The sequence below is a fragment of the Manis pentadactyla genome, chromosome 5 (genome assembly GCF_030020395.1).
Source record: "Manis pentadactyla isolate mManPen7 chromosome 5, mManPen7.hap1, whole genome shotgun sequence".
NCBI lineage: Eukaryota > Metazoa > Chordata > Mammalia > Pholidota > Manidae > Manis > Manis pentadactyla.
Window position 1 is genome coordinate 171,260,073 of NC_080023.1, and position 22,630 is coordinate 171,282,702.

At 40.9% G+C, this 22,630-nt stretch overlaps 1 protein-coding gene across 2 annotated transcripts in view; it reads left to right on the forward strand.

Annotated features, from left to right (window-relative positions):
• DOK5 (docking protein 5) overlaps positions 1–22,630 on the forward strand; it is a 137,521-nt gene that overhangs the window by 30,764 nt on the left and 84,127 nt on the right. Inside the window, exon 1 of one of the 2 annotated variants that reach the window (XM_057503097.1) lies at positions 8,866–9,027. The exons of the other annotated variant lie outside the window; for it this stretch is intronic. Coding sequence (XP_057359080.1) covers positions 8,908–9,027 — 120 coding nt within the window. The 5' untranslated portion in view covers positions 8,866–8,907. Of the gene's footprint in view, positions 1–8,865; positions 9,028–22,630 lie in introns of those variants that run through there. 2 annotated transcript variants of the gene reach the window in all.

Sequence of the window (22,630 nt, forward strand, 5' to 3'; positions counted from 1 at the left end):
TTATAATAGGCTGGTGGTTACATTGAGTAAAAATGAATGAATAATAAGCTAAACAAGCAAAGAATCTGCCTCCTAGGAAATGTTCATAAGTATATGTAATTTCTGGAGGAATACAGAAATCATATACTCCATTTGATAAAGTAAAGAGCAGAGAAGTTAGTTGAATTCCTTTGTCCCAAATCTCAAAACTGGTCATCAACTGTAGTCAAGAGTGATCTCCAGGTATTGGAAATCTAATAGCAGTTCTTACCACTGCTTAACTAGCTGTGTACTAGTAAACTAGCCATGGGGCTTAACTAAACCGCTCTTTTCATTGTTCATCATGACCTTTCTGTTACTGACTGACCTTATGAATCTGTCCTTTTCACATCCATATCATTGGCAAACACCATGCTCCTAGTTGGAGAAATGGCTCAGTGTAGAAGAAATACATGCTTTGGTTTCGGAAATGTACGTTCAGGTCCTATCTCTGCCACTTCACTTTCTAATCGAGTTACATAACCGTAGAACCTCAGTTCTGTAAAATGGGAACCCATGATACCTAGCCAATAGGGCTTCTCTAAGAATTATAGGAATTAATGTATAATTGACAGATGGTAGATGATTGGTAAATATTAATTCTAGATGACAGACACATAACAGGGGCTCAAAAATGAGCCATGGTTGTTGAAGACATTATTCCAAAGACTCAAAAACTTAAATGCCCTTGGAGCAAGCTGCCAACATAAATAATGAAGAAGGCTGAGTAAGGATGGTGGTAAAATAGCCCTGCCCTGTCTCAGTGAGGCAGCCACTCATGTCCAGCCTGGGGATCCACTTTGTCAGTTCTTCCATTTTTAATAGCAAAATAGAAATTCTATTTTGTGTGAAATTTGACTATAAGCTGTTGGTTCATTTATTTATTTTTTTAAATGCTCTGTGGAGAAAGAAAAAATCTCTTCGTCCAGTTGTAGGCTGCCATTTTGCCACCACTGATCATTCATTTCGTTTATTCATTCAACAAACTATGGAGAGGTTGAAAGTCATTCAAAAGGCCAAGAGAATAAGACTTTCAAAGGAAAATAAAAGACACTGAGATTATTAAAGTTGAAAAAGTGGGCTGTGAGTTGGCTAATTAAGAGCTTTCAAATATACAAAGGGAATTAAATAGTTGATGTTGACTAACTATCCTTAACTTCTAGAGAATAGTACAAGAAGAAATTGGACTCTTTTTAAGGAGAATAATCATGAATAAATATGAAAATTTTTTCTCGATACTGGGAGTTAATTACATTTTAGATACAATAGGAGAAAAGACTGTGAACTCTTCTTGGTAAAGGCTTTAAGTAGGTGAGACAGGTTCTCAGAGGGATTGTCTTGTATGGTGTGGGTGACATTGGAATGACCCCCCATCTGGAATTCTGAGGCTCTGATTCCTTATTCTGAAAGGCTTCAGTAGCTACCCCAACTTTTTTGCATTCAGTGTGCCTTTCAGGGCACAATTCAAGGGAAGAACTGAGAAGTCCTTTGTGATTTTGGATTCTGATTACTTGAGAGAGGCTTTGGCCCCTCCTACGCCATGACTGCTCCAGTTAACAGACACATGCCTTGAATACAGGGCTCCTCTTGGAGATACAGAAAAAACTTTTCCCCAAGGAAGTCACATCTTCCAGCTTGACAGATGCCAACTTGACATTCTCCTCCTCTTTCATTATTCTGAATAATTCTGCAAAGTCTTCCTCATTCAGTACCGTACTGAGCGTGAGGATTTGCCTTTTGCACCTGTCAAAAGATGTCAAGAGTTTCTAGGAGTCCATGGTTATATACTCTGGTTTTCAGACAGAAGAGGAATTCCAAGGATTCTAGAAATGGCAGTAGACCTCTTACTAACTTCAGTTCAGGTAAGTTTTAAAAATTCAAAACTTAACAAGGTATTAAATATTCTCCTTCCTTTTGCTGAAGAACTTCATTATCTTAAAATATATGAGGGTTGCCTAGTAACTCCTGCTTCACTCTAGCTGTGTAAGAGAAGTTTGCTTTTTTTTTTTTTTTTTATCTACAGAAAAGCAGTCAGGGAAGAGCAATAGGAGAAAGGCTTATCAAGAAATAAATGAAAATAGTGTCTCTTTGGGGCTTGAGGTCCCATAAAACTAATGTTAGAGGGAGCATGTAACACTAGGTTCCTGTCTGAGCCGATGGGCACAGTTCGAGGAAATCATGTCACACCTTATCTCTGCTGACGCCCAGTGGTTCGAGGGAAGTGTTCAAATATGGACTTGTAGGGAGTTGAACTATGAAATGTTCTCTCTTCTCCCTTCTTTCCTCCCTGGCTCCCTCTCTTTCTTTCGTTTCTTTCTGTTGTGTGTGTGGGTATGTGTGTGTATGTATTACTCTGCTCAGGTTTCCCTAACAGCTTACTAAAGACTGCGTGGCTTAAACAACAGAAATTCATTTTCTCACAGTTCTGGAGGCTGGGAGTCTGAGATCAGGGTGCCAGACGGCTGCTGTCTGGTGAGGCGTCTCTTCCCTTGCATGTAGACAGCTTCCTTCTCACCGTGTCCTTACGTGGCCTTTCCTCTGTGCTCCTGGGGAGAGAGATGCTGCTGCTGTCTCTCCCTCCTTTTATAAGGACATCAGTCCTTTTGGATTATGACCTCCTTTAGCTTCAGTCACCTCCTAAAGGCCTTGTCTCCAAATAAGTTACCTTGGGGGTGGAGGCTTTTAAAGGGGACACAATTAAGTACATAACAAACAGCGTATCTTATCTTCACGTTCTCTGGACCTGACGTCAGGCTCAGAGGAGATATGGGTCAGTTATGACTGATTTCATAAATGACTTTGCTCCTCTTAAGTCTGAATCTTTTAACCTTGTGGAAAATCACCACTGATCAAGTGAAAATCTAACTGGTACCATTACCTGTTTCTACTGAGTCCAGTTTTTAAGTAACCTGAGGAAGAGCTGAATTTCAAACCTCGAACAGAGTTCTGTGGGGATCATGGGAGTTTTATGAACTTATAATAACTCCGGACACCATTCCGTATTCAAGGTCAGATAGTGTTTCTTCTCTCTTCCTCTGTCACCTGTAAAGAAAAAAACTGACAGAAAATGCAGTTTGAGTTAATGGAACTGTTAGTACTATGTGATACAGGAAACCTAGACTTGAGTCATTTAAAAAATGCTTACTAGTTGCCATCTCTGAGCCAAGAACATGTTCCCAGGATACTATGATGAGCAGGCGTACAAGGACCAGGCCCCTAGAACATTCCTTCCCAGTTTGTTAAATCTCAGTGTTCCAGAAGTAGGAGGGTACTGAACCTTGAAAGAAGTGTTTTTTGTGGAAGGGAAAATGAATGGTTTAGCAGAGGGCTGGGTTGGTGCATGACAGTTTTAGGTATGCTGTAGGCATGTTTTAGGGAAAGCCAGCCACCATCTAACCTAAAGAGAGACAGTGACCTTGTTCTTTCTACTAAATGTTGTTTGGAGTCTTTGTTGGGCCTACAGTCCTGGACTGGATGAATCATTGGTCCGACCTTTTCTGTCTCTTCTGACTTTTTCTTCTCTTCCCTTGAAGTCCCATGCCTTGATCACCCATCCTGGCTAACTCTTCCTTAGTTTCTTGCCATCTGATGCCTCTCACTCTGATTTAGGAACATGTGTCGCTGTAATACTTTATTATTAACTTTGTGTGATTAATACACAGTGCATTCTCACTGCAGGAAGTTAAAACATTACAAATAAATGCAAAGCTAGGGTCCTTTGACAATATCATCCTGCTTTTAATTCCCTACCAGGCGGCGTAACCATTGTTATCAGTTTGCCTAATGTAATTACAGGTGGTTTCTAGGCATTTGCATACATATGCATATCCCTAGAAATACTGGTATGTGTTCTTTTATGTAAGCAATACCTATATACAGTGTTGTGCAAGATATTTCATTTACTTATCTAGATGGAAACATATGCGTAAACAAATAGAATGACTGCTGCATCATGGTTTGTAGCGGTATACATTAAACACAACATATATATCCATTAATAGAGGTCCAAATAACTATTAATTATGCATACTGTAGAATCCTACAGAGTTTTGAATGAAGGAGATAGAGAATGAAATATATATATTCACATGGAGAGATCTTCTTTATACTCTATAGCATATCTATATTTCCATTAAATTATTTATGCCACGATACTGAAATTGTTGACACATGTTTCTCCTATATTAGACTGGGAGCAATTGGAAAGTAGGAATTGAAATTTTCATTTTTACCTTTCTAACCTACCTGGGTTCAAAATTGGATTTCCATTAAAGGCTGTTGAACACTTGAAAAAAATATTAAATGATTGAATAAATGAGTGTGTTCTACTTGAACAAGTGAGAAATAAACATACATACATGTTTAAGAGTTGGGCAGAATTGTGTTAAGTTGCAATCATTTTGGTTCAGTGTTCAAAATCATGAGTTGCATAGCGATTCAGTTTTCAAAATTGGAAATGAATTCCAAAAATGTTCCTCTGAAATTGTACCTAAAAATTTAATGATACACATATTACTTTCCTATTGCTGGTTGCTGGTGTAACAGATTTTCACAAGCTTAAATTAACACTATTATCTACAGTTTGGGAAGTCAGGGGTCTGCTTTGAACTTTACGGAGCTGACATCAAGGTGTCGGCAGGGCTGAATTTCTTCTGGAGGCTTTAAGGAAAACTGCTGTCTTGCCTCTTCCCACCAGCGTCTGCTTGCACTCCCTGACCCACGGCGCCGTCCCTCAGCCTCCCAGCCCATCACTCCAGCGTGTGTCCATCCCCACATCGCCTTCTTCTAACTTGGCCTCTTGCCTGTCTCTTGCCAAGACATGTGTGATTACACAGTGTCCACCCCACCCACTTAATGCAGGATAATTTCCCCATACTTGGGCAAAATAGGTGAAGGGGATAAAGAGGTACAACCTTCCAACTATAAAGTAAATTAGTCCTGGGGATGAAAGTACAGTATAGGGAGTATCGTCAATAATATTGTAATACCTTTTCATGTTCACAGATGGTAACTGCACTTATCATGGTGAACATTTAGTAATATATGTAACTGTTGAATCCCTCTGTTGTGCACTGGAAACCCATATAATAGTGGATATCAGTTACATTTCGTGTCATCAAGCACAGCCAATCATATTGTACTCACGTACGTCATTCTGCGTTACAGTCACCACGTGTCCCTGTGTTTCCCCTCCTAATTACTGTATTGACAGCGGGCCGGAAGTGAATGGGTGAGATCAAACAGAATTCATATGAAGTTGCATCATTTTTATTTTGTCTAAACTGTGGTACAAATAAATGTCAGTGTTTTTTATTATTACATATGCTTATCTTCATTGAAAAAAATTCCCCATGTTAAAGTTTTATCACATCTGTGTGGAGTATCTTCTGCCATGTAAGGCAAGATCTTCACAGGTTCTGGACATTAGGATGTGGACACCTTTGGGGGCACTTTTTTTTGGTACCATAATAAATCTTATTGGTATTAAATACTAACTTACTTTGAGATCTTAAAATGGGGAGTGTCCTACTAATGTCACTTCAGATGCAAATTTGTAGAGTTTTGTGCTTATAGCCTCTTTCAGTTAATTGATCTCAGAAAGTAATTTATTTACCAAGTAGACAAATCATTTCTTATATTGGTTGCCAATAAAAAGAGGCATGGTTCTGTCAAGGAGAGCATGCCTTGATTGGTTCTGTACCTCCTGCGGAGATTCTAGTTACCCAGAAATGTGTGCTGGTAATACAGAGAAATCAGATTGCTGGCAACCATCCAGTTTTGTCAGGTGGTGGCATAAATGTCTCGGGTCTGCTTTTATGCAATTCCGGGATGCTGCAGTAATTGGGTAACGCATTAGCTGACAGCAATCCCTGACACGATCCATCTCTTCCTATAGCTCTAGTTGCTTCTGACTCTTAAAGTGGATGAGGAACAAAAAGAAAGGGGTGTATACTAATACAACGTTCCCTGGCAGTGTGTCATGCACCCTTAGGCTGGAGACGGACAGTGTCTCAGCGCCCAGCTCCGCATACCCGTCTCCTTCTATGTAATTCCTTAAGTGAGCAGAAGTGGTTATATGACCCTGTTAAAGTGAGAAGAGGAGCTATATTTAAATATGCATGTGAAGAGCTCATTGTCAGCTACAGATACATATTTAATTACTCTAAGAAAAAAAACCCAACATTTGAATATGATGTGGGGGTTGATTTTATTCAAATTAGGATTCTGATTCAGTATATAAAGAACTGAGCAGTGTTGTTTAGATGATTGCCTCGTGGGAGACAGGATGTGTATAGGCATCTGTAGCTTGGCTTTTTTTAAAGGGGCTTGTATAGCAGCCATGGAACCCTTAAGTGAAAGAGGAAAATAAATTTAACCCTTCAGAAACACTCTAACTTTAGGGACATTTGGTTGTCTTCTTTGGATCAGGCAGAGTATAACCGTGTCTGAGCTCTATCTTCCCCTTCTGACATTCTGTGCTAACCGCTTTATTCTCCCCAAAAAATTCAGGTCTCTCCTAGTGAGAGAGATGGGAAGCCAGCTCAGGTAAGTTGACCCAGACGTGTGCTTTACATGGACCCAAGACCTGGACTAGCAGTAAGTGGTGAAAAAATTAACAAAGGTGAGCGTTCACTTGCTCACTCGGTTACAGATCGGCGCTTACTACTGTGGTCAGTGTCCCCTCACAGGACGCTTCTGACACCGCATGTGTGTGGGGTTTTCATAACCACCAATTCTCCAACTCTGGACACCAACTGGTGTCCTACGGTGCAGTTCAATTCTGCGTTAGTGCTGAGCCCACAGGGTGAGGACTCACCCACAACACTGCCCCCCACTTCAGATGCCAGACACAAATAGTGGGTCCCTAGTATTACCCACACTTCTGTCCAACCTAGCTACAAACTGGGGGCTTCTCTGACCCTCAGGTTTGATAACTTGCTCAAACAGCTAGCAGAACTCAGGGGAAGTCCTCCTATTATTGGACTCAGAAGGGTCCTGAGTTCAGGAGCTTCTTTCCCCTGGAGTTGGGGTACACTGCCCTCCTGCACATGGATGCATTCACAAACTCGGAAGCTCTTTGGACCCCATTAGTGTTTCTGTGGAGGTGCCATTACTTGGGCGTGATTGACTGAATCATGGGTCTTTGGTGATTAACTTGCTCTCCAGCCCCTCTCCCTGGAGGTCAGGGGATGGGGCAGAAATCCCAGCCGTCTAATCACATGCTTGGTCGCTTTGTCAGGCAGCTCCCATCCTGAAGCTGTCTCGGGGCCCACCAGGAGTCACCCCACTAGCCAAAACTCAGGTGCCGTACGGTTGGAAGGGGCTTATTATGAGGAACAGAAGATGCTCCTCACTCTTCTACTCTCAGGAAACGGAGACAAAGCCCCAGTATATATTTCTTCTTATATCACTGCATTGCAATGCTAATGGTGGAGATTTTTGCTAGACTGGGAAATACAGAAGTTAGATTTAGTTCCTGCCCCCAAAGAATTTACAAAGGAAGAGGGAACCCACTTTGAAACAAGCAATTAAGTCTTTAACATTTTGCATTTATTCATTAACACTGAATTTAAAACAGTTTTTTTTTTTGCAGAAGCAATTCTGTTACAAACTGTCTGTTGGGCTCAAAAATTCCTCATAGCATCGCGTTTCTTCAAAGCCATGCCTTCCCTTTTAAATACAACATGTGTCAAGATTCATGGTTTTTGTTCTATAATAACCATTCAGTGTCTTTTATTAATTTAAGAATTTGAAAATATGTTACTGTGAGGCTGGCTGGGAGAGAGAAGAGGTCATGAAAGGGAAGTCCAGTGCTGTAGAGCTGGAAGAGGCATGGTCGCAAGCAGGAAGGGGTCAAGGGGCAGCTTGGATGCAGGAAAGATGCAGTTTAGGGCTTTTCTCCCTTTGTCCCTTAATTTTTAGAGATCCACCTGTCCACTTGCTAACCGAAATAAGCACATGTTTGCTGATAAATGTCCTCATTAGGATGCAGTGAAAATGAACAGAACTTGCCCTCTGAAACCTCTGAGGCTCCCAGAAACCCCAAACTTTACTTTTCTGACCACATCTTCTCCTCAAATGATCTCCTTTTAGGAACACCTGTTACGGTGACTGACACTGAACTGCACTGTCATAGGCCGTCTGGGCCTGTAGCTATGCTGTGCGGTAGCGCTGAAGGGGTCAGTTGTATTTTCTTCGTTATTCACTGGGCAGAACTGAGGCTCCGAGGAGGTAGGAGTTTGTTTGCACTAGGTCACAGTAGTAGAAGGAGGGCGGGGCTTCAGAGTCAGGTTTCTGCGACCTTTACAGCAAATTTACAACACATATCATTTCTTGGGGTTTTGCTATTTCCCCTGCGCTATCTCATTTGATCTTTCTTAATAACTAATTTTCATTAAGATAATTAGTGTGCTCTTGAGCTTGTAGCTCAAATTTATCTCTATCAGATTAAAAATTCAGACCTTTAAAAGAGAACGAAAGTGGTTGGGTTTTCTTCCCTCTAGAGCTTTCGATTTGTGACATTTGGCTATGATTTGTATTTAGCCAGAGGACAGCCCTTTGGAGAAGATCATTAGTCGAGGACGTTCCTGTGGGTAATGGTCACTGGCTGGTGGAGAGCAGGCAGAGTTCTTCTCTGCTCACGTGTTAGACACTGCAAGTCCCACTTCTCTAAACGCCTGGGTTATTTATAGGGGCCTGAAGATGAGTGTCCTTGCCCTGAAAGGAGGCATTTCCTCAAGGGTGGGAGAACTGGCTGACAAACTCAGGCAGGAGAAGGTAGAATCCAGCTGTCCTCGTTGGCTGGAGACCTTGGCGTTAGTCATCCGGGTCCCCAGGGGTGCAGAGGAATGAGACAGGGACTGCTGGCATTTCACCCAGTGGACCAAAATGAAGTCTCCTTTGGACTCAAGCATTAAAATTCTCACTTCATTTTCAAGTGTGCCTCCTTTGAACATATTTGTGCAAGGAATAAGAGAAAAACAGTCACAAAAATACCCCAAAGAGCAGGTAACACATTGTATTTTTGTGACTTTTATTTCTTTTATTCATTTATTATTTTTTTTCAGGGCTTATCATGATGGTGGGACATCTTTGTGTGAGGTGAGAGGGAATTTGGAAAAATCTAGAGGGACCTCTGGTTTCAAGATGTCAAAGCCTGTTGCTTAATCTTTTGGGAGTTTCTTCATTTATGAAGTGGGGACGGTGACCGTAATGCCCTAGTTGGAAGGGTTAAAGAGGCCACATTTAGGTGGAAGTCCAGAGTTGAGGTGCTCATGAAATACTGACTGTTACTGTGAGTTTGAAATTAAACCTGTTAAAAGTTGTGGTGCCTATTTTTACAACTGAAAAACTCTTATTATAGTTATTAGGCAATAATTAGATATAATAATTTATGCAAATCTTTTCATCTTTACCGAAATTACAGAGGGTTTGTCAGAAGTACACAGGACTGTACTCAAGTCCTTTTGGTGATTCAGTTTGTTTTGAAGATTTGCCTGCAGACTTGGGGCCAAACACTTAAGAAACAAGTCACTTTTTTATTTCAAGTGTTTGTGCATGAGTTTTTGATTTTTTTTACCTCAATTTCCAGCCACAGACGACACAGATTTCTTTCTGCCTTGCTGGCTCTCCCTCACTCAGTTTTGTTCTTTTAATTTGGCTGCTTCTCCCAGTTGAAGCCCACTCTTCTCTGATCTCGAGCCAAGAAGACTGCACGAAAGCAAACCAAGACTTTTTAACCATTTCCCACATTCCTCTCTTTTAGGTTCCGTGAGGTCAGATTTCAGAATTGCCAACCTGACAGTTTCTCCTTCTTCTGTTGATAATGTTGCATAGCGAGTGGCTGTCTAAAGAACACTTTCAGTCTGGGGGTGTCCTTTCTCTGCATTGTGAAGGATGAGGCCCCAAAGTTGGGCCACTGACAGTCTGGCACCAGGATTCATGGAGCTCTAACTGGTGGATATTCAGGAAAGACATGTATTTGTTCTCTTTGATCCAGAGCTGGCTGCCAGGCAGGGGTGGAAAGTGAAAGAAAACGTAGGGGCTAACAACTCGGGTATTAAGAAGTTTAGAAATAATGATCGCCTTCTTAGGAATGAACTGTCTTTGCTGGGGACTCGTGGTTTGATTATAAACCAAGTGAGTATTTGGCAGAAACCAAGTAGTCGTGGTTAAAAAAAAAAACCCTTGGAACACAAGAAAAGATGTCCAATTACTGGATGCCTCCTCGAGCCATGTAATTAAATTAGACTGTGTTTTTTCAGAAATACCTGGAGCAATTCCATCTTGCAATAATAGATATCTCTTCGAACACATGGCTATGTCTGAACTCCCAGAGAAAACAGTGCAACTGTCTGTTATTAGAAAGTAGCCTTTTTTCCTTTCTTTCTTCCTGAACACTGATGTGAAAGGCGAGTGCAGTTTCTTATCCAGAGGTAGAGGCGTTTTAAAATCAATTACTTATCACAAGTGGGTAATGTCTATGAAATAACACGATTTTGTTTATCACAGTTTACTAAGGGACAGTTTACCTAGTCTTTTATTTTACTGTGAAGTAGTTAAAAAATATAGTTGTGGTTCCTGTTTAGGTCTGATAAGGATGCTGAAATAAATTGTTGGACCGAATTTCTTTCGTTAATATTTCTCTCTAAAATTGAAAGCTTGAGCCACTTGCCTGAAAACAGATTTGGTCTTTGAATGCTATCTAAGACGTATTTAACTTACAAATTGCAATTCTAAGTTGAGCGGCAAGCTTTAGGAACTGAAGTTCAGAATTTGTCCTCTGTCTGGGAATGGTGGCTTTAAAATGTATTTTGTTTTATGTTTTTCTCCTACAGTGAATAGCTGTTTTGCGGCTTGACGAATGAAGATACATTTTAAGGGTGCCTCCCTGCGTTTAGAGTTTCATGAAGTCTCTTTACACTTGCAATTACCTGGTTGTTCCTAAGACACAGCCCTTAGTTCTCTTCCTTTCACAGAGCCGCATGTTGTCATGGCATCCGCAGCTGAATCCAAATCCAAGAGCCAGACCTCTCATGCTGGCACTGTTAGATGGTATGTGCCCCAGTGCCCTCTGGGAGCGATGCTAACCCCCAAGAGCTTTTCTGTTAGTTTCCCAAAATGGAAACTGGAAAACAAAGTTGCTTCCCTAAGAACAAGATAAAACTCAGTGCCATGGGAAGGTGGAAGTGAGTAGAAGTATATATGTATTTTTTTTCCAGAAAGAGCATTAAAGAAAAAAAGTGGCAAAGCGATGCAGGAAAACAATTTGAGGCTTTAAAATACATCAACCACGGTCCATCTTCAATGGAAAGCGTTTCCTCCATTAAAAAGGAAAAGTTAGGACTGTGCACATTGACATGGAAAGGTGCCTTTGATTTGTTTTCAAGTGGAAAATTATAGTTGGTGTCATCCTCTTTATTAAAAAAAGTACACACATGTTTACATCTAAATACAAAGGTAGAGTGGCGTCATTATTTGATTGTGGTTTGGCTGCATATACCTGAAAACTCAGAATCATAGCAGCTCACTAAGGCCGAAGTTTAGTTTCCTTTCATGAGAAAGAAGTCAAAGTTGGTGTGGCAGTTCCGTGGTCATCAGGAAACCGCGTTTCTTCTTTGGGTGTGCTTCACCATACTAGCATGTGGCTTCCCACCTATTGGTTACCCCCCTGGTTCAAGAGGGCTGCCAGAGCTCCAGTCATCACGTCTCCAACAGGCCAGAAAAAACAAGGAAAGGCAGAAGTACAAAATTATTTTGTCCCCTCCCATAAGAAGCCTTCTTGGAAAGCCCACACGAAACTTCTTCTATCTCCTTGCCCAGTATTCAGTCACCTGACTTCACCTAGAAACTTAGGAAATATAGCCTGTCCGGTGACACAGAGCCTGGATTTTGTTACCATCAAATAAAAAGAGAATGATGATTGGGAGGCAGCTTTCTGGAACTGTTCCCAGTGGCAGCCTCCAGCACCGGAAATGGAGAAGGAGGGGCAGGAAGTCTTCCATTTTCTATTTTATACACTTCCCTATTGTTGATTGTTTTAAGTGAGCATTATTTTACTTACATAGTAAAAACAATTAAGACATGCATATTTTAAAGAAGAAATAGAAATAGCAGGAGAGAGGTGATAATCTGCCAGCCCTGGGTTGACAGCATAATAGAAATGATAGCTCTCTGTCTTACTGAAGCATCTTTGCATCTTTGAACAGATCTTCCCTCATAATTCTGGACCCCAAAACAGGGTTCAACAAAAGAGTGCATACACAGTTTGAATTTCATGGTTTTCTTATCCACAGTAAAACTGTTTGCACAGATAGCATTCTAATGACAAGTCCTAATTTTTAGTTTTTTAGCCTCCTGAGAGCTACACGAAGAAGGCCTTTGGGCGTTCAAGTCTGGAGACATAGTTAAAATAAGACTAAAAGATTGAATGCTTTAGTGAGTAGCATCGTCTAGTAGACAAGAATAGGGTTCTTGTATCAGAATGGCTCTTTAATTCAACTTAAAAATTTTAAATCTCAATTTCTCACCTCTAAAATGGTAATAATAATATTACCTCTCTGTCATGGAACTGTTGTAAGAGTTTAGGAACATGGTGCCGGTCAGGGGGACTGACTGGCCATCAGTAAATGCCCAAGGTGATCTTTTTCTTGCTGGCACTCTATGTGCCAGGCATTCTATGTTTTATTTTTTTTTAATTTTGCCTCTCTCCAAGCCTATAAGGGTGGTACTTATTTTTTTAATAGCAGCTTTAGTAAGATATAATTCACATACTATAATCTTCAACCTTTTAAAAGTGTACAATTCAGTCATTTTTAGCATATTCACAGGGCTGTGTAACCATCACCACAATCCAAGTTCAGAACATTTTCATCATTTCATAAAGAAATCTCCTGCCCATTAACAGTCAGTCCCAATTTCCCCCTCCCCTTAATCCCTCACAACCACTAAATATACTTTCTGTTTCTATGGATTTTCCCATTTTGGACGTTTCATAGAAGTGGAGCCATGCACTGTGTGACCTTTTGTGCCTGGCTTCTTTTACTTAGTGTCATGTTTCCAAGGTTCATCCATATTGCAACATGTATTGAGACTTCATTCCTTTTTATGGCCGAATAATATTCCATTTTATGGATGTACCACCTTTGGTTATCTGTTCCTCAGTTGGTGGACATTCAGGGTGTTTCTACCTTTAGATCATTGTAAATGATGTTGCTACGAACATTGGTGTACAAGTTTTTGTGTGGATGTATGCTTTCATTTCTCCTGGGTATTCATTTGGCTTTCTCACTTAACATTCTTTCATGGACACTGGTTCACTTTGATAGATGCAGAATGAACTCAGTCTCCTTAATAATGCACAGTCTTCCATGGAGTTCTCATTCTGTTTCCCCAGTTTCCTAATAATGGACATTCTAGTCGTTTCCAGTCTTTTGCTATTATACCTATTTTGCTTGTACACCCATTATTTCACACATATAAGAGTATAGGGGTAAGCTGAATTCCTGAAATTGCTGGTTCAAAGGATATGTACATCTTGGAGAAACATCTTGCCAAATTGCCCTAAAGGAAGATGACTGAACTGCACCCCCTTCTGTTATGAAGATCCTGAGGATGCATTTCTCTCTGGACTTAGTTTAAAGGATAGTTGTGACTTGCCCCAGTAATTGGTTTGGTTTTATCTTATGGGGAATGTGACTCATGACTTACCAAGTTAGTACTGTGTTACTTGCTTAGAGCCAAATTTGTGGTTTACCATTATGAAGTCTATGAAATTGTATTATGGATTTCTATGTCAGGGACTCCATGCTTGCTCATGGCATGGGAAGATACTACATCGGATCTTAAAATTTGCATGCAGGGAGTCTGAGTCAACTTCAGTTCTCATTGGAGGTCTGCAAAGCTCCGGGAAGACTGCAACTACAGTAAACCCTGGCTTATAAACCAGGGAAGCTTTTAAGTTTTGGATGAGTTTGAGTAAAATCTACAAAAAATAGGACACCTGGGGATAAGGTGATACTGTAGGAGAAAGAAATTGCCAGCTTTGCTTCATTTTATAATGAACTGGAGGGAGAATGCCATTCCAGGCACTTGTAATATTCAACGTGCTCCCTATCCAGCTTCTTGGCCGAGAATGTAACGAAGAAGAAAGATGAGCCCCTGTCCCCATGTATCACTACTGGGGACGAGGTTCCAAGTGGTGTCTAGTGGAAAAACTCCCATTTCTTTGTGTTCTTGGTGAAAGAAAAGGCATTTCCAGTAAAACAACGTAGAGACAAATATCCTTGAAAGCAAAAAGAAGGAATTTATATGAATGGTACTGGCTCTCTTGGTAATCTTATTTGTTAAGCATACATTTATTCCTTTATTCCATGGGGAACTATTTTGTCACGTGCATACCATGATCCAATAATTTAATTACAACAGTGCCTAAACAGGTACGGCCCCTCACAAAACTTATGGTTTAGAGAGAAATAATTAAACAAACAATGACTATTAAGTATAGTTTGTGTAAGATGGTGGAAGGTCAAGGTGCTCTGGGTGGTTGTAAGAGGACTCTGACAGTCCATTTATTTAGCAATTAATTACCGAGTCCCTGTAATATAGCAAACATTTCTCTAGAAGTAAGAATGAAGCAATGAAGAACAGAGACAAATACCGTCCATTTATGGAGGCTGCATTCCAATAAGAGTGTCTATCATTTATCAAAGGCTTATTATGTGCCAGGCATTGTTCAAAACTGCTTTAAATGTAATACCTCATGGGGTCATTTTGAAAGTCCAAAGAGGTAGGTGCTGTTACACAGAGAGGTTACTGTGTTGCCCAAGGCCCCGCTGCTGATTGTAACAGGCAGGTTGACTCTTCTGGACGTGCCCCTGACTCCTGCTGGATGTGCGTCTTTGTATGGCCTGCACATATGTTGGCTGAGGGGTGACCGGAAGAACGCATTGAAGGTTTCCCAGAGGAAGTAACCAGATTGAGGAAGGTAAGGAGCCAGGTTAGGGGTGTGAAATGGGAAGATTGTTCCACACAGAGGCATTAAAACAGGTCCAAGAAAGAAGGTGGGGGTGGTTTCAGCCTAGGAGCCTGGTGGTGTGGAAGGCTGTAGGTGGCTGTGTATCTAGCGTGACAGGAAATGTGTAAGGCACATGCAGGCTTGAGAGTCTGTGTGTGGGGGTTGTTGTTTACAGCTTTTGCTGGGTTTCTTTCCTCCTGATTAATCCTTACCATGCCACTTTTTCTCGTTTCCCATATCTTGGTTGGCAATGACTTCGCTAGGCAGGCTCACATTTGGGCAAGATGTCAGGAGGCTCAGGGACCCGCCGTCTGAGTGGCATTTCCTCAGGCTTTGTCCAGATCTTTTGGCCCAGAACTAATTGCTGCCACCCAACTTAGAAAATTCTTTGAAGCTTTGAATGTCTTATCCTGGGGCCCTTAGGCATGTCTGGGCTTTCTAGGATCTGTGTCGACCTGACCCTAAAGTATTCCATCACATTAACAGACACATGCAGTCACTGTGATGCTTGGTTTCCGACCTGACACGTGCTTTGTTTTGCTGTGTTTTAGAACATTTTGGGTGTATGTTGTCTCATCAGACAGACCTGACTTTGTTCAGTTAATCCCTGTAAGTCTGAGATAAAGGCTATACTTTTGAGAAGACTTTTGTTTTCTAATGCCTTCTTTTTCTCAACTTTGATGCTATGGACATTTTTGGCCAGATGAGTCTTTGTAAGACGGGGCCTATCCTATGCATTTTATGATGTTTGGCAGCATTTCTGGCTTCCACCACCTAAATGCTGATAGCATCTCCCCAGTTTTAAGAAATAAATATGTCGCCAGACATGGTCACATCCCTCCTGGGGGAAAATTTGTCCCAGTTGAGAACCACTGACCTAATCATACGGGAGTATTGCTTATCATCCACCATCCTCTGTCAGGCAGATACATATTGTTTTTATAATTGAGATGATAATGTAACAAAAGGTCATTTCAAGCATTTTAATAGCCTGAGATTTAGACATTGTTTTCCAAGCGTTATAATTAAGGTAATATGAATAGTAATAATAAAAAAATAAGACATGCAATTAGGAAAAGAACATATAAAGAATAAAACAGTAACCAACCCTTATCGAGCACTTACTAAATGCTGAATGCTTTACACATAAACGTGTGCGATAAGCACTGTTATTGCCATTTAACAGATGGAAACACTGAAGCTCCAAAGGTTACATTTCTTGCTCAAAGTCAGACTGATGGTGTGTCTATTAACCTCAGTTTTATCCCAGGCTTCCCATTTTCAGAGTTTAGGTTGTATCTCTCAATATGATACAGCAAACAACATTTTTATTTTTTGATCATTGTTTATTATCTGACTCATTGCACAAGGTAAATTATTTTTTCTAAAGACATGTCCAAGTTAAAAGATGAAAATTATATTTTCAGTTGATTTTATGACTTTAAAGAAAATATGTCGCCAAGTGCCGTTTCAAGCAGTACCATCTGGAGAGCAGCTAGCTGTACGATAAGCTTTTCTCGGCTAATTGTCTCATTTTTTACTGTTCTGCTGTTAACTTGGCGTCCCTTTATGGTCAAGAGTAACTTCAGCCCCTGAAGGATGAATTCAGATAGAGGTGGCCAGTATGGTTGGGCTGCCGATTATAAAAACTAGGTAATTCTGAAATTTTGTTTTTGTTAAAACATTGGGGATTTGAGCTCAGAGTGTAGATCTTGGTCTGGGAGGCAGACAGAACTGATTTCACACGTTGACTTTAAAATATATTAGGTAATATATTTGCACGACACATAATATATTAGCGTGACTTCGGTCACACTGCTTACATGTTTGAGCCATAGTTTTTTTTCATCTACACAAAGGGGACATTGAGAGGTCCCAGCTCATGCTTGCATGACACTTCAATGAGAAAGGCTTGGGAGACACTTGGCCAAAAGTGCCTGCCATGCAACCAGCATTCAGTGAAAATGTTGGTAAGGATGAGGGTGACAGTGGTATGTTACAAATAGTTCATGTGTCCACAGTGTCTAGCACCCTTCTTCCTTAAACAAAACAAAACCCAAACCAAAAAGATAAAAAAATGAAACAACACCAACCTTGTAGATGCTGTCTGTATATTTCGTATCTCTTCACAAGAGTAATTTCTGGAAATATGTTTCTTTGTTGTAAATTGCCCCTGAAAATCTGTAACTGTTTTCCTGGTGGCCCCTCGGGTTTTCTTCTCTTGAATTCTTGGCTTAGAATTTTTTACAGCACGACTATATTCTACTTCACCCTTCTGCCTTTTTCTGGCAACATCTGTTCTATGTGTATGTGTGTATATGTTTTAAGAGTGCTTTCTTGGTCATGGAATTCACTTCTCTTCCTTTCTTTGAGCGTGACAGTCTGATTTCCTGTGCTGAGTCCTCTCACAGAGTGACTTTTCACTCAGTGTTGCCCCAATAATGGAGGAGTGAGGTTTGCCGAAATGTTTCCTTCTGAAGTCATGACAGTGATGTAACTTCAAAATAGGCATTTTTAATGCAAACTCCATAAGGTGGGATTTTTTTTTTTTTTTTTTCCTGCCATGGTAGATAGATGTCTTTCCAATTTGGTTAGAGCCTGTTTCTAATTATAGAACTGTATTTGCGTTAGTCATTCTGTATCTAAGAAATACACTCATCTTGAGGTTCTGTGGTTTTAGAACAAACCCCATTGATGTTTGAAAACACTGATGTGACAAATAGAACCTTTCTCTATAGTATAGAAAAGAGCATTTTGTGGAATGCACTTTTAAAGGGAAAAAGGTGGTTGTATAGTGGTTTCTTTTAAAGGAATGACTCTCAGTATACTTTGAATGTTTGTAAACTACGTATCTTGAGCTTTTTTCTTTTCTTTTTTTAATACCCTCCTGCATAAAGATGTTAAGGCCTGTTTGGAAATGTCACTGCCGTTCTGAGGCACTTTGATATCCAAGGACATCATTCATGTTATTTTAGAAATCTCATGAGTTCTCGGTATGGCCTTTTCCCATTCATTTATTTGCTCATATATTTATTCACTCAGTTATTCAAACATTTTTTTTGAATAAGAACATAATATTCTCCAAGGCCCCGAGGATTCAAGATGATTAAGGTAAAATATGTTTTTTTATGTTCTAGGGAGGAAAACAAAACATAAATATGCAGACTAATCAATAAGCAAGATGATTTCAGTTATTGATTTGAAGTTAGAGCAGGGGGTTTGGGGCATCCTTTGGATATGCTAGGTGGGAAGGCGTGTCTGAGGAGGTGATGTCGTGGCACGCCAGCACACTGATGCCTGAGTTACCTCTATGACCTTTACTCTGGAACTTATTTGTCCCTATTGGCCCTGACTCTGGACTGGACCGTGTGACATGAAATACTAGCAAACTTGACACAAGAAGAGGCTTCTAAAAGCATTTTATACAGAGGCTATGAGAAACATTGACCTTCTGCCCTGGGATGAGTGAGTAGACCTACTTTTCCCTATTCCTTCTGTTAAGCACAACTAAAAGTCCTGGACATGATATGTAAACCACACCTAAGAAGACTGCGAAAGGTAGGGAGAAGTTAGACAGGCAGGGGGCCTTTGGGCTGGAGAACACACAGTGGTGATTTCCCTGGGTTTTCTTTCTGCCGCAGACTTGGAGCTGAAGAAGCCAGTTACCCAGAAACGCCAGTGGGTACAGACATTCAAGACACCCCCAGAGAAACCCTTTTCTCTGGCCAGAGTACCAGGAAATGAGGCAGTGAGCAAATCAGGAAACTTGTAGAAAATAACTACTCTGCATCAGCCAAACATCACAGAACAGCCTGTGACCACTCCGTACCCATGCCATCAGAGGGACCTAGACCTTGTGAGACCGTGGAGGGGACTGCAAACATTTCCTTTTCCCTCTTACATATTGTGCCTGGACACCGTGAACTAAACTGATAAAAGAGTTACAGAAGAAAAGACTGAAATTTCACTGATATATTTACACATATGGGGACTTCACAGAAAATTGAAAATCCAAAGACTTGGTTAGGCTCAGGGTCTACATACCTTTTTAACAAAGGACAATGAATTGTGTAGAGCTCACTACACAAAAGAAAAAGGGGGTTTGAGCTGCGAGGGACAGTAAATGGTGGCAAGGTGACTAGGAAATGTGTAGTAGATAAGGGCTGTTAGTAAGGTTTGTTACGTAGAATCTTGGTGCCATCTCTGGGCTTCCCAGTATGAGATGGAAACACATTCAAAATATTTAAGTTTATGTCATCTTTAAAGGGAAGTGTATGCTTTTTAGGCAGAAAGGGGAAGAAAGGCAGAAAGGGGAAGGGCAGAGAGAACTCTTCCTGCATCTGCTGCTTCTCAGTAGCCTTCAGTTAAAAATAATCCATAGTAGCATATGTTGGGGTGGTATGTTCTGATTCCCTTCAGCTGTTGTAGGGTGCTCCACCTCACCAACGCCAAGGTGCTGTCTGTGCAGGTCAAGGAGGAAGCCGGGCCTGGCATCCCCACCAGTCAGTGAGGATTCTTCTCCACCAGGTCGTCAGTGGCGATCTTCTGGGGAACCTCGACTTCCACAGTGAGATGCTCGCGTCTTCCCTCACTGGGGTAGTGTCAGAGGAAGCCCGAGATAGAGCCAGGATTTCCCCCGTCACCCAGTCTCAACAAGACCACCGCCACTGCAGTGGAGGGCACACGAGGACACGGAACCACCCCAACACGAGCGGTGATGCGGGCCCCCTGGGGTATCAGGGATTCTGAGGGGGGGGTCCCTGGATTTCTACCAGTAGGAACAGGAAAGCTCTCCTCCAACAACTCGCACTTCCCCTGTCAGAGGGGGTTAGAGGAAGCTGCTAAACAGAAGGTTTAATTAAGATACAGAAACTTACAACATAACACCCAAACTTGTCCAGATTTCATTAAAAGATTTACTAAGAATCAGGAAGATCTCTGATGATGGTTATCAACACTGGGAGGTCAGGCCTGACAGAATTAGATGACAAAGACATTAAAGGGGCCACGGTAGAAATGCTCAGATGAGAAATTATGAACATGCTTGAAACATACTCCTCGCAAGTTTTCTAAATTAGATTTTAGGGTCGAAGCAAAAAATGTAATGCTGGTTGGCTTGCTGTCCTGGGTGCCTGCTTGCTCCAGGGGAAGACGCCCCTGCTCATCTGCCAGAGAGTCTGAGACCACACGGTGCAGAGCTGAGTCACCCCAGGCAAACTCCAGAAGACCCATGAGTTGATTGCTCCTGTGTGAATGGACGCAGCCGTGACTAACGAAGCCAGGTCATATCAGCCGTCATATTCATGAGAAGTGATCCATGGGTATCATGTAGCAGAGCTGCTAAGCTCTGGGTTATTTGTTATACAACAATAGCTAACTGATAGAGAAATTTCACCAAAGACCTGAAAGATGAAAGGACACAGCCGGGTGAACAGCAAGGGGAAGGGAGTTCCTGAAAATGTTCTCATCCCTTGTCAGAAAAGAATACAACATTTTGGAGGCTACTGTGTCCCGAGTGAAGTACGAAGTGGTGGGAGATGGAGTCTGACACGTAGGCAGAGGTCAGGTTATATAGGGCCTGGCTGTGAAAGTGGAACTTAGTCTTGGTGATTTGGGTTTAGTGAGCACGTAGAGGCTGTTGTGGAAAGTCCTTTGAAAGCCAGAGTGAGGTCATCTACTTCTTAACTCCAAATGCTTTTTGGGTGCGTACTACCAAATGACAGTGTTTTGCAAATGTGGTCTATAGTCTTTATCGCCACGTGCTAGGTAGGTCGGGACACTCAATGATCTGTCTCACACTCAAAAGTAAGCTTTGTGGACTTGGCTTTGTACACTGCCATTTTTTTCAGTGCTTGGAACGGGGGCTAGCACAGAGTAGATGCTCAGGAAATATTTGCAAAATTAATGAATAAATGAAGGAACCGAAATGTGTGTTGTCCCTGTTTGCATGCACATCACCACCTAGTTGAACGGGATGGGCTGTGAATTGCTGTGGGGAGCTTCTCAAGCAAAGAAGCACTTTAAAAAATGGACTAATTCACTCAGTTCCAACAATAGCCCTCCAGGGAAGACAGTATTATTAATTCATTTTAGAAGTAGGATACAATCTTATATACACAGGCTAATACATACAATATATACATAACTGCCTATTTGTTATATGTAGTCATATAGTGTTTATATAAGGTTGAAGCTTAAGGGCCAAGACAAACTCATGATATCCATCTTCAAGTTTCACAACCTCCCTACAAATCCTGTTTCTTTTCCAGGCTTATTTAGCAAATGGAAACTCCATATTTCCCTTGGTTTGAGCTAAACATCTTGGAATCATCCTTGACTCCTTATTCTCTTCCTCCCTCCAGCCCCATCAGTGCATCTGGTTGGTTCTACTTTGAACGTGCATGCAGATTCCGACCACTCCTCTCCTTCTCTGAGAGGGCTTCCGTGATTACCTTATTTAAATCAACATGCCCACTGCTAGCAGTTTCCTGTCCACTTCCCTCCGTTTATTTTCCTTTATGATACTTACTTAACACCATATGATATTATATACTATCTACTGTAAGTCACACACACATACACTCATGGCGAGCTTAGCACCTTAGTGACTGTTAACCCAATGAAGGCAGTGAATTTTCTCCATTTTGTTTATAGCTGTAGCCCTAGTACTAAAACTGTGCCTGGCACATAAATATTTGTTAAATGAATTAATGATTTACATCAGCTCCCCAATTTTTGTTTGAATAGAATGCTCACCTAGTAGTTAAAATTCTCTACCATTTCTTTAGTTTTTTATTTTAATATAAAGCTAGTTCAAAATAGAGGTTAAAAAATAAATCTAACTGCTTATAGCTTTAGCCAGGGCTGTTGTTCATTCATCATCTTCCTCCCTTTGTAAATCTGGAGAATAGAAGGGAATTGGAGAGAAGGCAAAGGATACATAACTTTCTCTTTTAGCATTGGCCATTTCTACACTGCGCAGGTTCGATTCTCATTGATTCCAGGGGAATTTATCAAAATGACATATTGCTTGTTTGAACATTACTAAGATATGCTTATTTGTATTTATAAATGAAGAATATGTAAATGAAGAGAGCAGCAAAATAAGGCTAAGATGGTAGAGAGGGGGGCCAGTTCTTGCAGGTTCTGGAATGTCTTGTTAAAACTTTGGCTTTTGCGCTAAAGGTAAAAGTCAGCCACAGAAAAGTGTTAAGCAGTCACTTGATGGGATCAGATTAGTATTTTAAAGATCACCCAGTTATGCTACAGAAAATTAATTGAACTGTGCCAAAAATGAAGGCAGAGAAACTCTCTGAAACTCAGAGGGTGGTGGCTTAGATTAGGGTGGCAGTCCCCAGCAGAGAAATATAAATGTTCCCAGTTTAGCTAGAAGATAAAGGACTCGTGACTGCTAGATTGTGTTAAAAGATGATTTTCAAAAACAGGTAAAACCATGACTATCGTATAGATAGAGAATGAACACATTAAAGATTCTACTGAACTCGTTAATTAAACAAGGGAACAAAGCAGAATATTATAATTAGTTTAGAGAAGTCCAAAAACCGTCACATTTATAATGTGGCATAGTGAGATGAA